The following is a 19,324-nucleotide window of genomic DNA, read 5'->3' as shown; positions in this document are numbered from 1 at the left end:
TGTTTTGGTGTGTCACTTCGACCTGACTCTGTGCAGCTGGAGATGTGCCTATGTAGTGCTGTAACCAACCTGATAGAGTTTGGGCACTTTGAATGTTCTACATTCTTGGTGTGCTTTCTGGCTGGGCCCTTGGACACAGTGGGCATTCCATGGTCCCTTGGGCTCTGACCCTGAGGCCTCTTCCCTTGGAGCAGGGCAGGACTTGACTCTGGCATCTAGAGAGCAGCTGAGCCCTGCCTTTCTGTGTTGTGCCTTTAGTCTCACAGGCTTAGCTGGGACCCTGGAGGGTTTCCAGGGTGGGAGGTGAGAATTGTGGCTTTCTCAGGACACCCTGCCTGCCCGGTCTCCCGGGACAGCAGATCTCTCCAGAACTCTGGTTCATCTTTCATCCCCTCCCCGCCTCTGTTCACCCTGCCCCTGACAGTTCCAAGCCCACATGACAGGTCCACATGCATTTCTGCATGAGCAAAGACTAGGGGAGACTTTGGCTAAAGGGACAGAGGCCTCCCTATGCTTTTGGTGGTGTTGGGCATAGCTGACTTAGGTCTAACTTACTGTCTCCTGCTTCCTCTTTTCTTTCCAGAACCTTCAGTGCTCGTCCTTGCCTCAGGAGCCCAGGCTGCCCTTTCCCCATAGCTGTGGCTGCAGGCGTGGGGCCATGAGCTGTCTTCTATGTAGTGTGGTCCCAGTGGGGCTGGCCCTGCTGGTTTGCGGAGCACAGGCCTTTTTCCTTCCCAATACCACCAGCCTGGAGAAGCTGCTGAGCAAATACCAGGAGGCAGAGCCTCACTCACGGGTGCGCAGGGCCATCCCCTGGTCCGATCGCCAGGAAATCCTCATGCTGCACAACAAGCTGCGAGGCCAGGTGTATCCCCCTGCCTCCAACATGGAGTACATGGTGAGTAGCCCACAGCCATGAGGGTAGGCAAGGACTTTTTGAGAGATCTGGTGTAGCTCAGGCCACCCTGAATGTACTATGTAGTTGAGGATGACTCAAATTTTGATTGGCCTACACCAGCCTCTTACGTGTTGGGGTTACTGGTGCCCGTGGCTTTCTTTCTGACAGCTTAGGCTGTCTCCAGACTTGCAGTCATGATGACCTTGAATTTCTGATCTTCTGTTCCGTCTCTCAAGTGCTAGGATTGCAGGTGTCCACCAGTCATGTCCATGTCAGCCCCTGGGGTGGCTGTGTGTTTTTTTTGGGAGGGATGGAAACATAAAAAGGCACACTGGGTCCTGGGGAGTTTTGCAGCTGCTGTGTGTGATGCCTGGCCTTTGCCAAGGATGACAGAAGCCACAGAGGCCATCCCTCCTGAGCTCTTGCTACAAGCTGTTGGGGTAGCCAGGTGAAGAGTTCATTTGTCCCTGAGTTCCAAGGTGGAAATTTCCTCCTTGGCTGGTTTTCCAGAATCAGGATAGGGGTGAGGACGGGGAGAGGCTGGTCACATCCCACAGGTTCACCTGCTGTCCACTGGACTAGACCCTCTACCTCAGTAGCTTTTAAACCTTCAGACACTGAGTCCTACTGCTTCCCACGCACTGCCCAGGGTGGCCGGGTGCAGCTCACACATGGGTAGGGACTCCAGCGATTGCTCAGAGAAGCCGTGTTGTCGATGGCAGCTTCAGACTGTCCTCATACCTCCTTGTCAAGGCTGAGGAAGCTCCTGTTGGGGGACCATGCCCCAGCAGCACTCCCTGGGAAGGTGGGTGGGGTGGTGTATCATGCCATCAGAGATGCCATGGAGAACTGGGTTGGAGGTGCGAGCCTGGGGACCTGAGGGACCCTGGGGGAACCTGGGAGAACAGGAACTATTAACCTCAATCTGCAGATGGGAAAATGTACTCAGAGAGGCTGCTCTGGAAGGGACTGGCCCTTGACATACATGGCAACCATGGCTGCCTGTCCCCACACCTGCGGCTCAGAGAGGTGCATGGTAAACACGAGAGTGGGGCGCCTGGGCTCCCTTCTCTATCTTCCAGCCTTCCGCATGCCTGAGGCTTAGCTAACTGGGGCTTTTCTGTGGAGTTATTGCACCTATGCTGTACGCGTGTACAGAGGAAGGGCTCGTCCTCCTGGGGCTGCTGACCAGAGGAGCACCCCACCCGCTCCAGCGGGCTTCTAGAGGCTGAGGTAACACTGAGAGAAGCTGAGTAGAGCAGGAGGTGGAGTGAACCCAAAGGCCAATGCGGGACTCAAGGCAGTGGCTGAAGCTGAGGCGGTCACAAGTAGGAGTAGGAAGAGTGAACAGGTAAGGGTGTGAGGAACAGAATGGTGGAGCCTTACCACATCTTGTTCCCTAAAACGGAAGCAAGTGGGGTGCCTCTGAGGAGCTGTGTGGTGTTTGGATTTCTGTTTTTTTGTCAACATGTCATGGTGCTCCTGGAGAGTCAGGTGTACTCAGTGAGTCCCAAAAACCTGCAGCCAGAGCCTGGCTCTAGACTAGCTGTGTGTGTGACTGTGGCCCAATGACCTGGCTTCTCACAGCCTCAGCTGTCTTTTCTGTAAAACGACGTAAGACGGGCACTCTCCAGGACTGTGGCAGGAATACAAGGAGAGACTTGGATGCATCCAGGACTAGCGCGGAGAATGTGGTGGGCTCTCAGCTCCTGAGGATGGCCAAGGGTGATCACAGACTGAGAGAAGCTGGACTCACAGGCATCTGTTAGAGGGCCAAGAGAGCTCTGACAGCTCTGAGGCTGGGGTTTCTGCCTGGCCCTCCTGATGTCTGTGCCGTCTCTCTCCCCTGCAGACTTGGGATGAGGAGCTGGAGAGGTCTGCGGCAGCATGGGCACAGGAGTGCCTGTGGGAGCATGGGCCCGCCAGCCTGTTGGTGTCCATCGGGCAGAACCTGGCTGTGCACTGGGGCAGGTAAGAGTAGCCAGCACCCAAAAATGCAGCCTCCTCCCACTTGAGTGTGATCTGGCGGCTGCAGGGCAGCTGGCACGGACAGCTTGGCATTCGTATGTGTTGTCAAGATGTGGTGTGGTTGAGTACTTGCCTGGAAGGCTCAAGGCTCTGGGTTCTGTCCCCAGCACCATAAACAGACAAACCACCTGATGAGGCAGCCTGCAGCTCTGATGGGCTCAGCTCTTCGTTCATGGCCTACTGCTTGGCCAGAGAGCAATGCATTTTTACAAAATTTCAACTGCAGCCCAGACTGCCACCCTGGATGGTACCCGTTTCCTTCTATCAGCCTGCTTCCCTCTAGATTCATGGTGTCTCCTTGTGCAAGAATGGCTTGTCCATCTGACAGACTCACATACAACATTTCTGTCCCCATGGCTTTGACTCGGAGCTTGGCTCTATCCTGAGGCTCTCCTGTCATCCCTCCAGGGGCCCTGGGATGGTGATGGGATCAGAGGCTCAGACGTCCCATTCTTGATGGGTAGGTCTCCTCCGCTAAGGCGTACTAGCATGGCACAGTGTTCCTAGGAGTGACAGGCAGGCTCCCTTCTGCCCTAGCCCTTCATGGCATGTGCCGCCAAGGGGCTGACCAGGGTGGGAGGCCGTGTCCTGGGGACTTGCTGACCGCAGCTGCTGGTGCCTGGCCCGGGCAGTAATTGTTACAAGACCTCAAACTGCTTGACTGACCACAATGCTGTCACAAACGGTCATTCTCTACGAACCACTGTTTACACTCGCTGGTGACCAAGGGACTGTGGGTTCGCAGAGGAGTTACTGTTTTTCTTCCTGAATGAGACAGAACAGAAGAGTGAGTGCACAGTGGCTCACACCTGGAATTCCAGGGCTCAGGAAGAGGAGGCAGGAGAATCTTGAGCTCAAGGCCTGGGGCAGTGGCCCCCGGTAAATGGCCTCACAGTGTCCTCGCTGTGTGTCATTCTTCCACCATTTACTTTATGTCTGCTGGCCTTTACATCAGCTTCAAGGGAACCTATATGCATGTCTGCCCCCCTCCTCCCTGTCTCCTTGCAAAACTCCCCTGCTTGGTGCTGACCAACCCTGTTTCTGTCCTCCTTCCCCCCCCTCCCTCCCTCCTCCCTCCCTCCCCCTCCCTCCCTCCTTCCCCTTCTTGCTCATTCCCTTCTTCCCTCCCTCCTTTTTTCTCTTCCCCCACCCCTCGGGAGCCTCCCACATGTAATCACTGTTGCTGAGCCACATCCCCCCCCCCCTTTTCTCACTTTCTGAGTCAAGTTCTCACTGAAATTGCCCAGTGAGCTCCCTCTGTAGCTCAGGCTGACTTTGAACTTGACATCCTCCTACTTTAACCTCCTCAGTAGCTGAGATGACAGGACTGCAGCCCCTCACCTGCCCTGCACACACTCTCATCTTACATCATGGTGGTCTTGGCTGCAGTGCGTCTGAAATCTTGGGTTCTTGAGTTGCTTGTATTTCACCTGTTGTGCATGAAAATGAATACATAACTAAGCTAACAGATGTAAATCTCTCCAGCACACACAGGTGGCTTGGAGGCCACCCAAGATGGGGAAGTTTCAGGCAGGTGCTGGCAGGATTGGGAGCCTGGGTCCTGATCTGTGGACCACCCACCACTTCTGTCCCTCCAGGTACCGCTCTCCTGGGTTCCATGTACAGTCCTGGTACGACGAGGTGAAGGACTACACCTACCCCTACCCCCACGAGTGCAATCCGTGGTGCCCAGAGCGCTGCTCAGGGGCTATGTGCACCCACTACACACAGGTAATTCGGGGTGAGGCACGTAGCCTGTGCCTCAGACCTGGGGAGTGTGTTTGCAAATGTGAATGCTGGAGTGCTTACTACCGGAGGCCTTTGCCCTAACTCGGTGCTTCTCAGAGCACACTGGTTGGGTCCTGTTTCTTGCTACGGATGAGTTTACAGGATGAGAAACTTGGAGTATGCTCTGGAAACCTCTATGGCAATTTACATGGCTGAGGGTTTTCACTATTGTGTGCACATAGCTTGTTTTAAAAGGCACTCTCCCTGTGGGTTGCCCTTCTCCTGTGCCCTATATGCCAGAGTTGCCCTGGGGAGCCCTGCCCCTGAGCTGTAGTATCACAGTGATGTCTTTTCAGATGGTCTGGGCCACCACCAACAAGGTTGGCTGTGCTGTACACACCTGTCGGAGCATGAACGTCTGGGGAGACATTTGGGAGAACGCCGTGTATCTTGTCTGCAACTATTCTCCCAAGTAAGAGGGCACTGTCTTGGTCATGCAAGCTGGCTGGGGTGCACTTGTTTGCCACGGGGACGGGAGGGGGTGCTGCAGGTGGTGGCACTAGCTAAAGTTGGTCTCAAGAGTGAAGTTTAAGTTACCTCACTAACAGAGTCTAGAAATCACTGCTTCTAGATGAGCAAATGGCTTGGAGAATCAGCAAGGACTTGGAACCTTCTTAAGGTCCTCATGGCCTCAAAATGGCTGCAGAGTTCTAGCACTGTGTCTTCCTATATGATTCTGCTTCCCATAGTAGAAATGAGGAACGGCTTGTCTCCTTTGATATCTCTCCACAAAATGTTCTTGGCCGGAATTAGACCAATCATAGACAAGGGGACCACAATTGCACCATCTGGGTTATGAGTCATCTCCCAAGGCCACTTGGAGTAGCTGTTGTCTGGCAGAGTGGAGAGAGGAGGGGGGTAACAAAGAGTGAAAGATAAGGGAGGGGGTGAGTAGTGCCGTTTTCTCTGCAATGGAGCTACCGATGGCATCCTAGAAGACATGTCCTCCCGACAGGCTGCCTGGTCTGTGTCAGCTTCTCTTCCCTTCCTGAAGAGGCCACACCCGGCCTCTCCTCAGCATCTCTGTCACAGTACGTCACTCACCCAATGGCTCACTGCACAGATATGTGCAGAGCAGAGTCACTTACCCGTTTGCAGCCTGCGGTTTGAACAATGATGCTGGCCGCCATCCCGGCACGGGCACAGGCACTGTGGTGGACTCTCTGACATGCGTATTTACTGGAGGAATAACGCAGGCCAGAGGAGGTGGGGGTTGCGAGCTGTGGGGTTGGGAGGAGAGAGACTGGAGAAACCGTGGAGCGTGGCTTTCGGGCTTTGGAGGCAACAGCTGAGCAGCCACATTCCTGCAGGCTCTGGCCCCTGAGGCAACTCCTAACATGAGTGACAGTAGAAAGTGAGGGACAACTTGGATTAAATCTTTATGTTTAAAAAATGCTGGCGGCTCTGATCAGAAACATAACCCTTGGGGCTGGTGAGATGGCTCAGCAGGTAAAGGGGCTTGCCTCCAAGCTGATGACCTGAATTTGGTCCCCAGGACCCATACAGTAGAAGGAGAAAACCAACTCTCACATGCACACACACACACACACACAATAAATAAATGTAAAATGTTTTTTAACATAAATGAAAAGATTCCTATCCCTGGCACTATTCTCTCCCCTTTCTTGGTAAAGGAACCGTATTGTCACGATCTTCTACTTAACCAGCCCAGGACCTGTAGTGACCACCACAGGCTAGGGCCTAATGGCAGACACTTGCTCATGTACTGTTTGGGAGGGCAGACATCTAGAATGAAGGCCTGGAGGCATTGGTGCTGGGAAGGTCTCCCCTGGCTTGCAGATGCCCATCTCCCTGCTGTGTGCCCACATGGCCATGAGAGACAGCAGATGGCGTACTTTGGGACTCCTCTCATGAGGGTACTGGTCCTGTCTGAGCAGGGCTCCACTCTCCTGATTCCATTAGCCTCAACTACCTTCCTAAAAGCCCATATAGAAATGTGGCCACGGGGAGGTTGGGCTTCATTGTGAGGGAGGGAGGCATTGCCTGTGAGACCCGTCCACAGTCAGTTTGTCTGCTAGTTACTTTGGACTGCTGTATGATATCCCGTGTTTCCCGTGGCCTTTTCCTTCAAGAGGCATCCCCGGTCTGTGAGCTGGTCAGGCCACCATCGTGGAACCAGGGCGGGAACAATGACCAAGAGCTGGGGATGGTGCAAGATGAGCGTGGCTCCTGCCCTTGTGGCCCTCTTGAGTGAGGAGAGTGCAGTCCATGAGCTGGCCAGAGGGTTTGGATCCTGACTATCTGCTGTCTGATTAGAGAGGCCAGCCAGTGTGAACACTGGTCTCTGCCCTTATAGGCCTGAAAGTCTGGAGGTGTCTATCATTGAGGAAACGGGATCCAGTGTGCGGAGGAGAACTGGTTTTGGGGAGCAGGACAAATCCCCGTGGGACCTCAGTTTTCTGAGGAGACCATCAAACTCTCCAGTGAACAGTGGGGGGAATTTCAGTCCATGCCTGATGTCCTACTGAGGTTTATCTCAGTGCCCCCCACTGTGTGTCCCCAGCACAAACATTTACAGTGGTAGAACTGTGGGGTTCACACCAATGGCCAGAAGTTGTCCTGACTGTCCGGGTTTGTCTATGGGAGAGGCGTACTGCAGAAGAGGAGGCAAGACCCCTCCCCTAGTGTGGCCCGCCTCCCTCCATGGCTCAATGATGTCATCACTCTTTGGCCATTGGAGTGGGCCACAGGATGCATAGAAGAGTCTGTGGGGGTCTCTCGGTGGCTTTCGAAGGAGCCCTGCTTCCCTAGAAATCGACCAAGGACCACCCTCTTTGCTTTATAGACGCTATCAAGAGCCTTGCCCAAGGATTATCCTGGTGGCTGCCCACTGTACGGTTAATGAGCCATAGCTCTGGGTAGAGGACACTGTCTGAGGTCACTGAGATGGGTCTGGGGCTGCATATGTCACCCAGGGAACCATTCCTCGGAGAGTGCTCAGTGATGACAGCCTCATCGTTGTGCCCAGAGCCCCCAGGACTGACTGGAACTGGGGGGGGGGGCGGCTACTTTTCCTATACCAGTACGGTGTCCTTCTCCCAACATCAGGGACTCTGTTTGAGGTTCCCCAGTGGGCCCCTGGGCCTAAAGGATGGGGTTCATGGTGTTTCTGGTTTGTCTCCAGGGGAAACTGGATTGGCGAGGCCCCCTACAAGCATGGCCGCCCCTGCTCTGAGTGCCCGCCCAGCTATGGCGGTGGCTGCAGGAACAACCTATGCTACCAAGGTAGGTGGTGTGAGGGTCCAAGCCCTGGTGTGGCTTCTAGCCCACTGGGTCACAGGGGGCGAAGGCTGAAGTGGAAATGAAATTCAATTCCAGACTCACCCTGCAGCCACCCTGCAGCCCCTTAGGTCTGTGCCCCTCTGCTCCCTGCACTTGTCCCCTGCTACCAGCAGACCCTGCTGTCCTTAAATACCCCTCCCCCCAGGTGAATCTGTGGCCTTAAATACCCCTCTCCCCCAGGTGAATCTGTGGCCTTAAATACCCCTCCCCCCCAGGTGAATCTGTGGCCTTAAATACCCTTCTCCCCAGGTGAGTCTGTGGCCTTAAATACCCCTCTCCCCAGGTGAATCTGGCCTGACCACAGTGGACACGGCCCAGACTCTTTCCTCACCTTCCTTAGCATGTCTGCTTAAGACAGAGGGTTGTGAGTCAGAAGGGGTGGCTCACACCTGTCATCCCAACAGTTGGGTAGCTGAGGCAGGAGGACTGCTACAAATTTGAGATCGGCCTAGACTACATAGCAACTCTATTTTACCTCTTAGGATCTCTCCAAAACAAAACCTACACTCAAAAAAAATCAAGGTTTTGTTTTTTGGGTTGTTTGCTTGTTTTGTTTGTTGTCTGTTTTTCAAGACAGGGTTTCTTTGTGTAGCCCTGGCTGCCCTGGAACTCACTTTGTAGATCAGGCTGCCCTTGAACTCACAGAGATCTGCCTGCCTCTGCCTCCTGAGTATTGGAATTAAAGGCGTGCACCATCATCACCCAGCAGAATTCAGGGGATTAACATGAAACTCAAAGCAAGTGGTTTGAGTTTCACCCAATCAGCCGTAGGCACTGGTGCCCTTGTCCTTTACCCTCTTGAGATGACTGCTGTTGAGGCTGCCTGGGGGACAGGCTGCTTTCTGTCTGTGGCTGTGGGCTCACACAGGGCTGCCTAGAAAGCACCCATTTTCCTCCCACCTAAACACCACACGTTCTCACACCGAGCACTGTCTCAGGGTTCTGGAATAGTTCTGGCTCTCAGAAGTTGTGTTTCAGAAGCGGTGCAGATGTCGGTGGCTGAGATTATGTTCTGTGTGGCACCTACAGCAGGGTAGGGAGTGGGTGGGCTCTGCTGCAGGGGAGGGTGGGTGTGCAGCAGTGACCCTCTTGTTTGTGCTGTCCCTGAGATGGACACGGGGCCAGTCTGTGGGGCTCTGGGATGTGGAATAGCAGAGGTCCTAGTTCACAGAAGGCCAGGCTCTTTGCCACTCCGGCTAGCCGATGTGAGGGACGATACCAGAGGGGTGGGACAGAAGCAGGGACAATTGAGACCTCTGGGAGTATGGGCTTGCCTGCAGTCTGTTCCATGAACTGCCTTGTGCCAAGTCACTGTGATAGCTCTTATCTGGAGACAAGTCTGATGTTCCCATCTTCAGGAAGTCTAGATGTCAAACAGACATGCACCTGCACCTGTTCTCATGACCCCCAAACTTCTCAGGGACTCCGTTACCTTGTTATTACAGCTGCTGGTGCACGCCAGGGCACTGGGCAGGTGTGCCCTGCGTGCTGGGGAATAAACAGACCCTCCCCTCCACAGAGGGCTCTTTCAAGAAGTCAGGGCACACAGAGGCCCCAGACACGAGCTTACCCATCCCACGGTGCCCATGTGCTTATTCCTTTATTTGTGATGGAAAACACCCAACTTTGCTTGGCAGACATTGTCGTTTTCTTAGCTAACCATGCAGAAAACCTCCCCTAACTCAGCTTATCTACATAAGCCACTAAATAAGGGTGTGCCATGGCACCCTTAAGGCCATGACCTATAATGGGGACACAAGGATTTAAGGATAAGGATAGAAGTTTCATTTTATCCGGTACCTCCCTGTGGGGAATAACAGGCTGGGAGGGGGGTTGGTACCCAACTCCCTTCCAGCTACATCTCAGCTCTGTGAACCCAGATGGTCCTCTTTTACATCCCCTTGCCCCTCTGAGCCTCAGTTTCCTCATATGTGAAGTGGTTGCCATGTCTCTTACGGCAAAAGATGAGGATTGGGCGCAGGACATGAATGCTTAGATGTTACCAATCACAGAGCCAGGGGGACCTGTGCGGTGGCAGTACCCTGGGCCCTGAGACCTCCTGTCTTGGAGCAGACTGTGCGTTGAATATCCTGGGATTGAACAGAGCCTGGGATATACAGGAGTAGTTACTATGATGTACCTAAGTCCCTTTGGGTCACACATCTCACAGAGGGGATTGGGTGCATGTTTTTCAGCTTTCTGCTTTCATGTGTGGGTCTGGGGACTAGGACTGCCTACCCTTGTTTTGATAGAGTGTATTACCTCAGACTCTCCCAAACTAGATTTCTCTCAGTAAAGCTGGCCTTTTGAGTCATCAGATCCTAAAGCCAATGGAAGAAACCCAGATCACTCCCTGACAGCCCGGCTGTCAGCAATGGGTTGTGAATGGCTGCATTGATGGGACAGGCATTGAGGCTGCCTGTGCAGCCCAGGGGCTCTGTGGAGGTTCAGCCCAGACTTGGTGCTACTGTGCTTTGGGAATTCCAGCCTTGGGAACCTCAGACATTGCTGGTGGGTGTTCTTTTTCCTTGACTCTCAGGGGTTTGAGTCACTTGTTCTCTTGGGATTTTGTTGAGCTTATCCTGTGTATGGGGTGTTGAGGGGTACAGTGGGCTCCTGGTAGGGAAGATTTGAAAACACAGCCAGCCATGTGCATGCCTTTTCTCCTCTGCCTTCCCTGTCCCTTCTCCTCTCAGGCCAGGGCTAGTCTGGGATGAATCAGCCCCCACTCGCTGCCCAGTGCTCCACCTAGCAAGACAGGGGCACCTCATTTCATCAGTCCTTCATTTGGATATCTGTCTTGGTGGCAGGGGACATCAAGACTCAGGCTGCCCCTCTGTGGACAGTAGCCCTTGGGGATGTGAAGGCCTGCGGTGCTTCCTTCTTCCTCCTTGAAATAGTCTTGGTCCAAGCACATTCACTGATAGTCCAACTCAGCACTGGAGATAACGTTTTCTCATGAAGGAGACTGCCAGCCTGGGGGACTCGCCCCCCAACTGGCCTCTGGGAGTGTTAACGAGCAAGGTTAAGGTGGGTGGGCTGAGCTTCGAAAGGGTAGTAAGAAGGGTGTGTCCAGTGGGTTTATTGGACATCAGGGAGCTTCTGCACCTTCTCCTTTGAGGTGTGTGGAAGATGCTTCCTGGCTCTGCCATACAGACATTTGTGGAGAACTGTGGTCCTTGGTGGGGCCGCCTGGGGTAAGGTGGCTCAGGAGGGCCAGTCCGCTCTCAGGCTCTGGTTTGGCTGGAGGTCAGTTTGGGGTCTAGGTAGCCCCACTTCTGTTGTTCTTCTGAATGAGAATGGAGGTTAGTGACCTGATGCTTAGAGGCGTGAAGTGAAATGCTTTGAAACAGGGTTGAGGCAGGGGTGGGGAGTGGGGGGGCATGGAAATGGAGGAGTGGAATATGATGCCCTGGGGTGGAAAAAGATTGACACTGAGCAAGCTGTAATCTTTTTAACCAGGAGCTGGGGCTTCTGGTAGTTCCATGTACCAGGTCTAATGCTTTTTGTTTGTTTGTTTTTTCGAGACAGGGCTTCTCTGTATTGTTTTGGAGGCTGTCCTGGAACTCACTCTGTAGACCAGGCTGGCCTCGAACTCACAGAGATCTGCCTGCCTCTGCCTCCCGAGTGCTGGGATTAAAGGTTTGAGCCACCAAAGCCCGGCTTGGTCTAATGCTTTTTGAGACAGGATCTTGTTATGTAGTCCAGGCTGCTTTGAGCTCACAATTCTGCCTCAACCCTAATGGGAAGGTTGCAGGGCTGTGCCACATGTCCTGCCTTTTAACATGGTGTGTAGTGGTTAGGGGTTTTTGTTTTGTTTTGGTTTTTGGGTTTTTTGTTGTTGTTGTTGTTGTTGTTGTCATTTTTCTAGATTAGTGATTGGTGTGGGAGGGTCCAGCCTGCTGTGGGTGGTACCACCCCTCAACAGGTGGTCTTTGGTTATATATAAGGAAGCAGGCTGAGCAAGCCAGGCAGAGCAAGACAGTCAGCAGCTCCCTCCCTGGCCCCTGCATCAGCTCCTACCTCCAGGTCCTCGCGTTGGCTTCCCTCACCGAATTATAATCTGTAAGCCAAACAAACCCTCTCCTCCCCAAGTTATGTTCGGTCATGGTATTTATCACATGGATAGAAAGCCAACTAGGGCATCTCACAATGTGAGATTGTCATGTTACTCACTTCATAGCCAGGCCAGCCTTGAATTTGAAGCAATCCTCCTGTTTTAGCCTCCTGCATGCTGAGATTACAAGCATGAGCCACTGTGTCTAGCCAGGGCCAGTGTTAAGACAGTAAATATCCATTGCTGAGCCATGGCTTGAGCCAGGCCAGTGGTCCTTGTCACTAGGGGTAGAAGCGTGACTCGAGTCTCAGTCCCTGTGTCCCCAACAAAACCAGAAATCAGAGGCACCTTGGAGAGAGAGTTACAGCTTTGAGGCTATGGTTAGGGACGGGCGCAGGTGATCGTGTGGAAGAGGAGGTGAGACAAGAGACCATTCTGACACCCAGGTGTGCATGCTGCACTCCACCCCCACCCAAGGCTCCTTCTCTCGAGGTCCAAAGTAAACATGGAAATGAGCTGACCTTCCATTCCCGCAGGGCTGGTAGAATTCCACCTGGGCAGGCCTCTCCCCAGCGTAACCTCCTCTCTCTAGTTGGGAAGCCAAATCTCAGAGCTTAGTCTGCAGGGTGCTTTTTCCAAAGAGCGTTTTAGAGGTGGCTCGGGTGGCACACACCTTTAATCCTAGCACGTGGGAGGCAGAGGCAAGCAGATCTCTATGAGTTTGAGGCCGGCCTGGTCTACACAGTGAAATCCAGCCTTAACGACAAAACAAAACCAAAGAGCATTGTGGTTGAACACAGCGTGTTCTCTTTCTTTCCCTTACCACCGTTAGAGGAGCCCTACAGTCAGAAACCGGAGGTGGATGAAATGAACGAGGTGGAGTCACCCCCTGCTCCCAAGGTTCAGCCCAGGGTGGTCAGACCCTCGAAGCCCAAGAAGACCCCAGCCATCAACTTCATGAGTGAGTTGATGTCCCCAGCTTCAGGGATACCTGCCCCACTCCCAGCCACCTTCGATAGGGGCTAGCGGAGAAGGGGAGCTGGGTACCCGGTAATAGGGAGAGTGCGGGGGGAGCTGGCTGGGGTGCAACATCAATTCTTATTTGAAAATGATACTTTTAAGTCATGGAAGCAAGTCTGACAGGAGGCTGCTTCATCCAGGCAGGATGTTGTTTGCTTGTTTGAAGGCAGAGTCTCATGGAGCCCAGGCTGCTCTTGAACGTGGTGTGTAGCCAAGGATGACCTTGAATCCCTCATCCTTCTGCTTCTCCACCCACCACACCTAGTGTATGTGGTACCTAGGACGTAACCCAGGGCTTCCTGCCTGCTAGGCAAACGCTGTACTCACTGAGCTACACACCCCACCCCACGGCAGATAGTTTAATGTTAGATTCTCCCTGAGTCTTTCAAGGGGGATCTGGGATGGAGTTGGGCTTCTCTGGGATGTACTAGTCACTCAGGAATTAGTGTGTACATCTAGGCTGGGCTGGTCCAATCATCCTTTCCCAGGTTCTGCCTCTAAGTTCAGTTCCTTTCTCTTTAAGGCTCCATAGGCTCATCCATGCAAGGGGGTGACCACACCCATGACAGCTGACTGCAGAGATGGCTTGCAGGGGAATGAGTGAACCACCAGAGTCACTGGATGGCTCCCTGCACTTTGATAACTGTGAATTGCTTCTAATCCCCTGATCCTTGTGTCCAGGCTGGAATGAGGGCTCTTGCAAGCCCTGTGGCTTATGAGTACACCTGCGAATCTAGCCCTTGTATAAATCCCACCCTGTGTATACTCCACCTCCCACAAGTCATGCCCCTTATATATCCCACCCTTTGTAAACCTCACCTTCTCAGAGAAAGATTGGGCTATGGACTGAGTGTTTATCAGGCAACCTTCATGGTCACATGATTTTTATTTAGTGTTCATAGGAACCTGACTAAGGGTAGTAGTTGGATCTCAGTGGGAAATAACTTGTATAAGGTCACAGCTGCCTTTGGAGCTGGATGTAGTGATGGAGGCCTGTCATCATCCCCGCATACTGGAGGCTGAGGCAGGGGGATTTCAGGTTTGAGGCCAGCCTGGGCTAGTAGTGAAAACCTGTCTCTAAAAATGACAAGAAAAAAAAAAGGAAATAGAAATAACGCCTATTTATTTCTTCTGTTAAATCCTCCCACAGAAGCCCATAGCCAGGAGGTATAGCTTTTGCTCTAGTTATGGTATGGATTCCAGAACATTCCATAATGTCTTTTGGAATGGGGGAGGGGTCTTCTAACCCAGATTCCCCCTCCTGCTCTCATAGTCCCACTCTCCCATGTCTCTCCTAGCCCAAGTGGTTCGCTGTGACACCAAGATGAAGGACACATGCAAGGGATCCACGTGTAACAGGTGAGGGCCCAGCTGGGCTGGGCTGAGCTGGGCTGGGCTGGGCTGAGCTGGGCTGGGCTGGGCTGGGCTAGCTGCCTTTGGGACCCTCCCGAGACACACGTCAGTCACATGATCTGCTTGCTTCCTACTCTGAGCCTCCTGGAAACATGTGGGCCAATGGCATTCATACTGTTAGCACAATATACACAAGATTGTACCATGTGCTCCATGTGCTAATTAGACTGACCATGACACTCCTCTGTCCCATCCTCCAACCTTGACACCCACTGTCACACCTGACCACCACCTCAGATTGAGCACTTGACTGACGGATGATCTATGTCTGTCACATGTCATCAGAGTTTCTCAACTGTCACTCCTGGGGCACATGAGACATTGAGGTGGGATACCCTGTATGTTAAGGAATTTGGGGTGATCTCCAAGTCCTTGATCTCTATCAAATGCCAGTGGAGACAACCAAAACTGGGAATAGCATCCTAAAATAATCCTGCTGGGCACACATTACTGCTAAGTGCTTTGTCTCTGGTCCAGAGATGGCTATACCCTGCAGGGGGTGGGGGTTCCCCCCATGAAGTGCATTATGGGAGTAGTAGACAGGAAACCTCCAATTGTAACCAGTGTTTCTCAACCCAGATGGGGGCTGGCAAACCAGCACTAACTTCAGTTTGTAGCTGACCCCTTAGTGTGACTCTTGCTTTTGGTACTGGCTTCAAGCTCCCTGAGGTTTAGCCAGCAGCTGCAGTCTCTAAGGGTGTAGCAGGATTCCCTCCCTAGGCAGAACATGAGACCTATTCCCTGAGGAGTGTTAGCCTCAGGTAGTGGAGTGTTGAGAGAGTGTCACTTAAGGAGTGTTGACAGAGTGTTACCTAAGGCCTCTTCCCGGGGTTCTGGTACAATCTGAGTCTGTCAAGAACTGAGAGGAGCTATTTGAATCACCCACCAGAAGAGAGCGGCTCTCTGTATGACCCAATGGACCTGGAGTCCATTCTGTGGGAGAGTCCTTCACTCACACAAGGAGGGTCATGAAACAGTAGCCAGGATATGGCTGTCTCAGGGGCACACCCATTGGGTGCCCTGCTCAGCGATGGAAGCCTCTGCCGTACTGTTCTGTGGGAGGAAACCACTGAGTATTTGGTGACAGAAGCCAGATGTGGTGGAATGTCCACACCCAAACCCAAGGCAGCGTTCCCCAACTGCACTGGGTAAACTGGGTAGCGAGCAGGTACTCCTGGACCACATCTCATGAGAGCTGTGGAGTCGTCTAAGCTCAGCAGGTGAGATGACATTCCTTGGACAGGAAGAAGTTGAGGGTCTGTCTACAGAGGCTCCAGAGGCCTCCAGTCAGCCAAAGTACCACAAACAATGGCAGCCTAGCCTCACTGTAGAAGTAACATCCACCAGGCTTCCCCACAACCTGCCCATGCTGATTTAAAAGGTATCTTAATTCATTGTATAATTCAGAAAACAATAATCCTTAAAGAAAAAAACCCTAAACCAAGCATATTCCACACCCCCTCAGCTTGGCATGCCCCCCCCTTTATCCATGTAGCTGAGGCCAGTCCTGCTCATGAGTTCATTGGTCATTCTTGAGAGTTCACCAGTATTCCTCAGACACTTCATTTTTTAGTAGCTATGTAACAAACTGACATATGGTGATACAAAGTTACGTTTGGCTGTGCCTCTGTCACCTGCTGCCTTCTGTCTGGTCCTTATAAGTCCCAGTATACTTGAAGTGCAGTTGCTGACTTTGTTGTTGTTGTTTGTTTTTGTTTTTCAAGACAGGGCTTCACTGTGTAGTGTCCTGGAACTCATTCTGTACACCAGGCTGGCCTCGAACTCACAGAGATCCACCTGTCCCTGCCTCCCCAGTGCTGAGATCAAAGGTGTGCAGCACCACCACCCCGAGAACTTGCTTTTTACTGGGCATGCCGTATTTACAAGGGAAGTTGGAGGGTCTGTGAACATGAACTTGAAGGTTTTCCTATAAGTTAGTTTTTGGTCTGTGGTGAACAGGGGCCTCATTGTTCTCTTTACCTCATTAAGCAGCAACAAACCTTGGGCTCAGGAGATGGCTCAACACAGGTGAAGGCTTGTTGTGCATGTGTGAGAACCAGAGTTTAGCATCCATGAAAAAGCTGGGTGTGGGTCTGTAAACACAGGGCTGGAGGGAGGAAGCACAGACGGGGGATTCCCCAAGGATTTACCAGCTAGTCTGCCCACCTAACTGGTGAGCCCAAGGTTTAAAGAGAAACTTCTCTCAAAAAGTAAGGTGGAGAAGGATCAAGGAAGATATCCAACATTGACCTTTGGCTACTATTCTCATGTACCATGTATGTACACACACACACACACACACACACACACACACACACACACACACAGTGTACACCTATCACACTAAGGCTGAGGAGCAAAGGCAGGAGGATCATCTCCTATTTGAGGACAATGAGTTCCAAGCCAGCCTGGGCCACAAATTAAGACTCAGTGTCAAAACAAATGGGCTAGAGAGATGGCTCAGCAGTAAAGAATGGCTGCTCTACATGGAGACCAGGGTTTGAATCCTAGCACTCACACTGATTACTTACAAACACTTTTAACTTCCTCTCAAAGTGCTCTAACCAGCTCTTCTGACATCTGCAGGCACTCACACATACACACAGAAACACACACGATTGTTCATAGCAGTGGGGTCCATCGGTGACATTTCTGAATTCAACAAGAAAGCTAGTGAGGAAACATGGCAACATCACTGGGTGATCTCACCAATGAGCTTTGCTTTATTTACCCATCAGGTACCAGTGCCCTGCAGGCTGCCTGAGCAACAAGGCGAAGGTTTTTGGCTCTCTGTTTTATGAAAGTGTGAGTATTGCCAGCATTTCTGTACCTGGCATGTGGGGAACTCCACCAGGTAGCTTAAAGCAAATGAGAGTCATAGAGATGGGTGTTCTGTCCTGTCTCAACCTGGAATGTTGGAATGGACTGATCCACAGGGACTAATGGCTCAAAAGCTGCTGAAGCTGATTCTAGGAACCAGGACTGAATGTCACTGTGGGATTGGGGTCAACATGCTTGGCTAAAAGGGCTTAAGCAGCTAGGATGACCTCTTAAGCCACTCAGGGACAGGTGGGGTGTGTTTTGGTTCAACTTTCTGGCTTTTGGTTGGCCAGGGACAAGTGCCTCAGATGGTTCTGGGAGAGGAACTCTGTACATGCGTGGTCTCTTTTGTGCCCTGTAGTCTTCCAGCATATGCCGGGCTGCTGTCCACTACGGCGTCATTGATGATCAAGGTGGCCTGGTGGATGTCACCAGGAACGGGATGGTACCCTTCTTTGTCAAATCTCAAAAAAATGGCGTGGAGTCCCTGAGGTACCTGTCGTGTGTGTGTGTGTGTGTGTGTGTGTGTGTGTGTGTGTGTGTGTGTGTGTGTGTGTGTGTCCTGACGGTGTTCTTCTATTGTAAAAGCGGCTTTGAGGGCTGGGGAGATGGCACGGTTGGTAAAGTGCTTGCCATTGAATACAAGGACCTAAATTTGAGCCATGTATGGGGCATGTACTTGTGATGCTGGCACTGGGGAGGCAGAGACAGGAGGGCCCCCAGAGCTCATTGGCAGCCTAGCCTACCTGCTGAATTCCAGGCAAGCAAGAGGTCCTGTCCCACCCCACCCCTCCCCCAAAATGTGGATGGTGCCTGAGGCTGATCTCTGGTCTTCATACACATGTGTACACACTTGCATGTGCACACTCAAGCATACATTCCCCACCCCACATATTATTGAGACTCCGAGAAGCATCTAAGGAAACAGGAAAACAAAAGACGACCCACGTGGCACAGCGAACCCCTGTGGGCCCCCAGCCGATCCAGTCTGAGGTCTCCAAGGGTTGGGCGACCTGGTTATGTTCTGGATCTTACTTCCTCTAACCCTCTGATCCCTGGCCCTGCTTCATCTTATGCATGTGAAAACATTTTTTCTGTCTGAGGCAGGATCACCATCAATCTGAGGCTAGCCCACGCTACAGTGAGTTCCAACCCTGCTGGAACATATATCAAGAAACCAGAAAAAAAAGTATTATTCTAAGAAAGGTTCTGGCTGGGCAGTGGTGGTGCACACCTTTAATCCTAGCACTTGGGAGGAAGAGGCAGGAGGATCTCTGTGAGTTCGAGGCCAGCCTGGTCTACAGAGCCAGTGCCAGAAACAGCCAGGGCTATACAGAGAAACCCTGTCTTGAAAAATCAAAAAAAAAAAAAAGGGGGGGGGTCGATTCTGGAGGCTTCCTCAGGCTGCCAGAAGAGTCCTTGGTGACAAAAGTTTATGCAGTCCCACTCTAGAATAGTCTAAGCTTTTCAGGTTTCCATGCTTCAGGCAGGGCAGTGTGAAGCATGTGGGCTGTTAGGATGACTCAGTATTCACTGACTCCTGTTTTCCTTTCCAGCAAATACAAGCCTTCTAGCTCCTTCACGGTGTCAAAAGTGAGAGGTAAGCAAGCCAGGCCCCGAGGGAGTAGAGTGATGCATGGAGCTCTGGGATTTCCCAGGAAATCTCCCTTTCTTTGCAGTTATCATTGCAGCCTGTGGCCATTGTTCCCAAGAAATGCCATCAGGTTTTTCTCCTTCCTTCCTTCCTTCCTTCCTTCCTTCCTTCCTTCCTTCCTTCCTTCCTTCCTTTCTTCTTTTTCTTTTTTTTTTTGTTTTCTGAGACAGGGTTTCTCTGTGTAGCCCTAGCTTTCCTGGAACTCACTCTGTAGGCCAGGCTGGTCTCGAACTCAGAGATTCGCCTGCCTCTGCCTCCACCACCTCCCACTCTCTCAGTAGTTTCTAAGCATATCTCTGGTTGTAAATGACCAGAGACACGGGGACATGGCTGCCATCTGAAT

The 19,324-nt window shown here is 52.2% G+C and overlaps 1 protein-coding gene across 2 annotated transcripts in view; it reads left to right on the top strand.

Moving 5' to 3' along the window:
* The window catches only part of Crispld2 (cysteine rich secretory protein LCCL domain containing 2), a 54,914-nt gene that overhangs the window by 14,659 nt on the left and 20,931 nt on the right, over positions 1-19,324 (top strand). For both annotated transcript variants that reach the window (XM_005073196.4, XM_040735929.1), the window contains exons 2-11: positions 584-898; positions 2,751-2,869; positions 4,525-4,657; positions 5,011-5,126; positions 7,860-7,960; positions 12,907-13,035; positions 14,393-14,453; positions 17,246-17,312; positions 17,689-17,819; positions 18,884-18,927. In XM_005073196.4, coding sequence (XP_005073253.1) covers positions 659-898; positions 2,751-2,869; positions 4,525-4,657; positions 5,011-5,126; positions 7,860-7,960; positions 12,907-13,035; positions 14,393-14,453; positions 17,246-17,312; positions 17,689-17,819; positions 18,884-18,927 — 1,141 coding nt within the window. In that variant the 5' untranslated portion in view covers positions 584-658. The remainder of the gene's footprint in view (positions 1-583; positions 899-2,750; positions 2,870-4,524; positions 4,658-5,010; positions 5,127-7,859; positions 7,961-12,906; positions 13,036-14,392; positions 14,454-17,245; positions 17,313-17,688; positions 17,820-18,883; positions 18,928-19,324) is intronic.

Source organism: Mesocricetus auratus, unplaced genomic scaffold (genome assembly GCF_017639785.1).
Source record: "Mesocricetus auratus isolate SY011 unplaced genomic scaffold, BCM_Maur_2.0 Super-Scaffold_6723, whole genome shotgun sequence".
NCBI lineage: Eukaryota > Metazoa > Chordata > Mammalia > Rodentia > Cricetidae > Mesocricetus > Mesocricetus auratus.
This window is presented reverse-complemented; position numbering and strand designations above follow the sequence as displayed.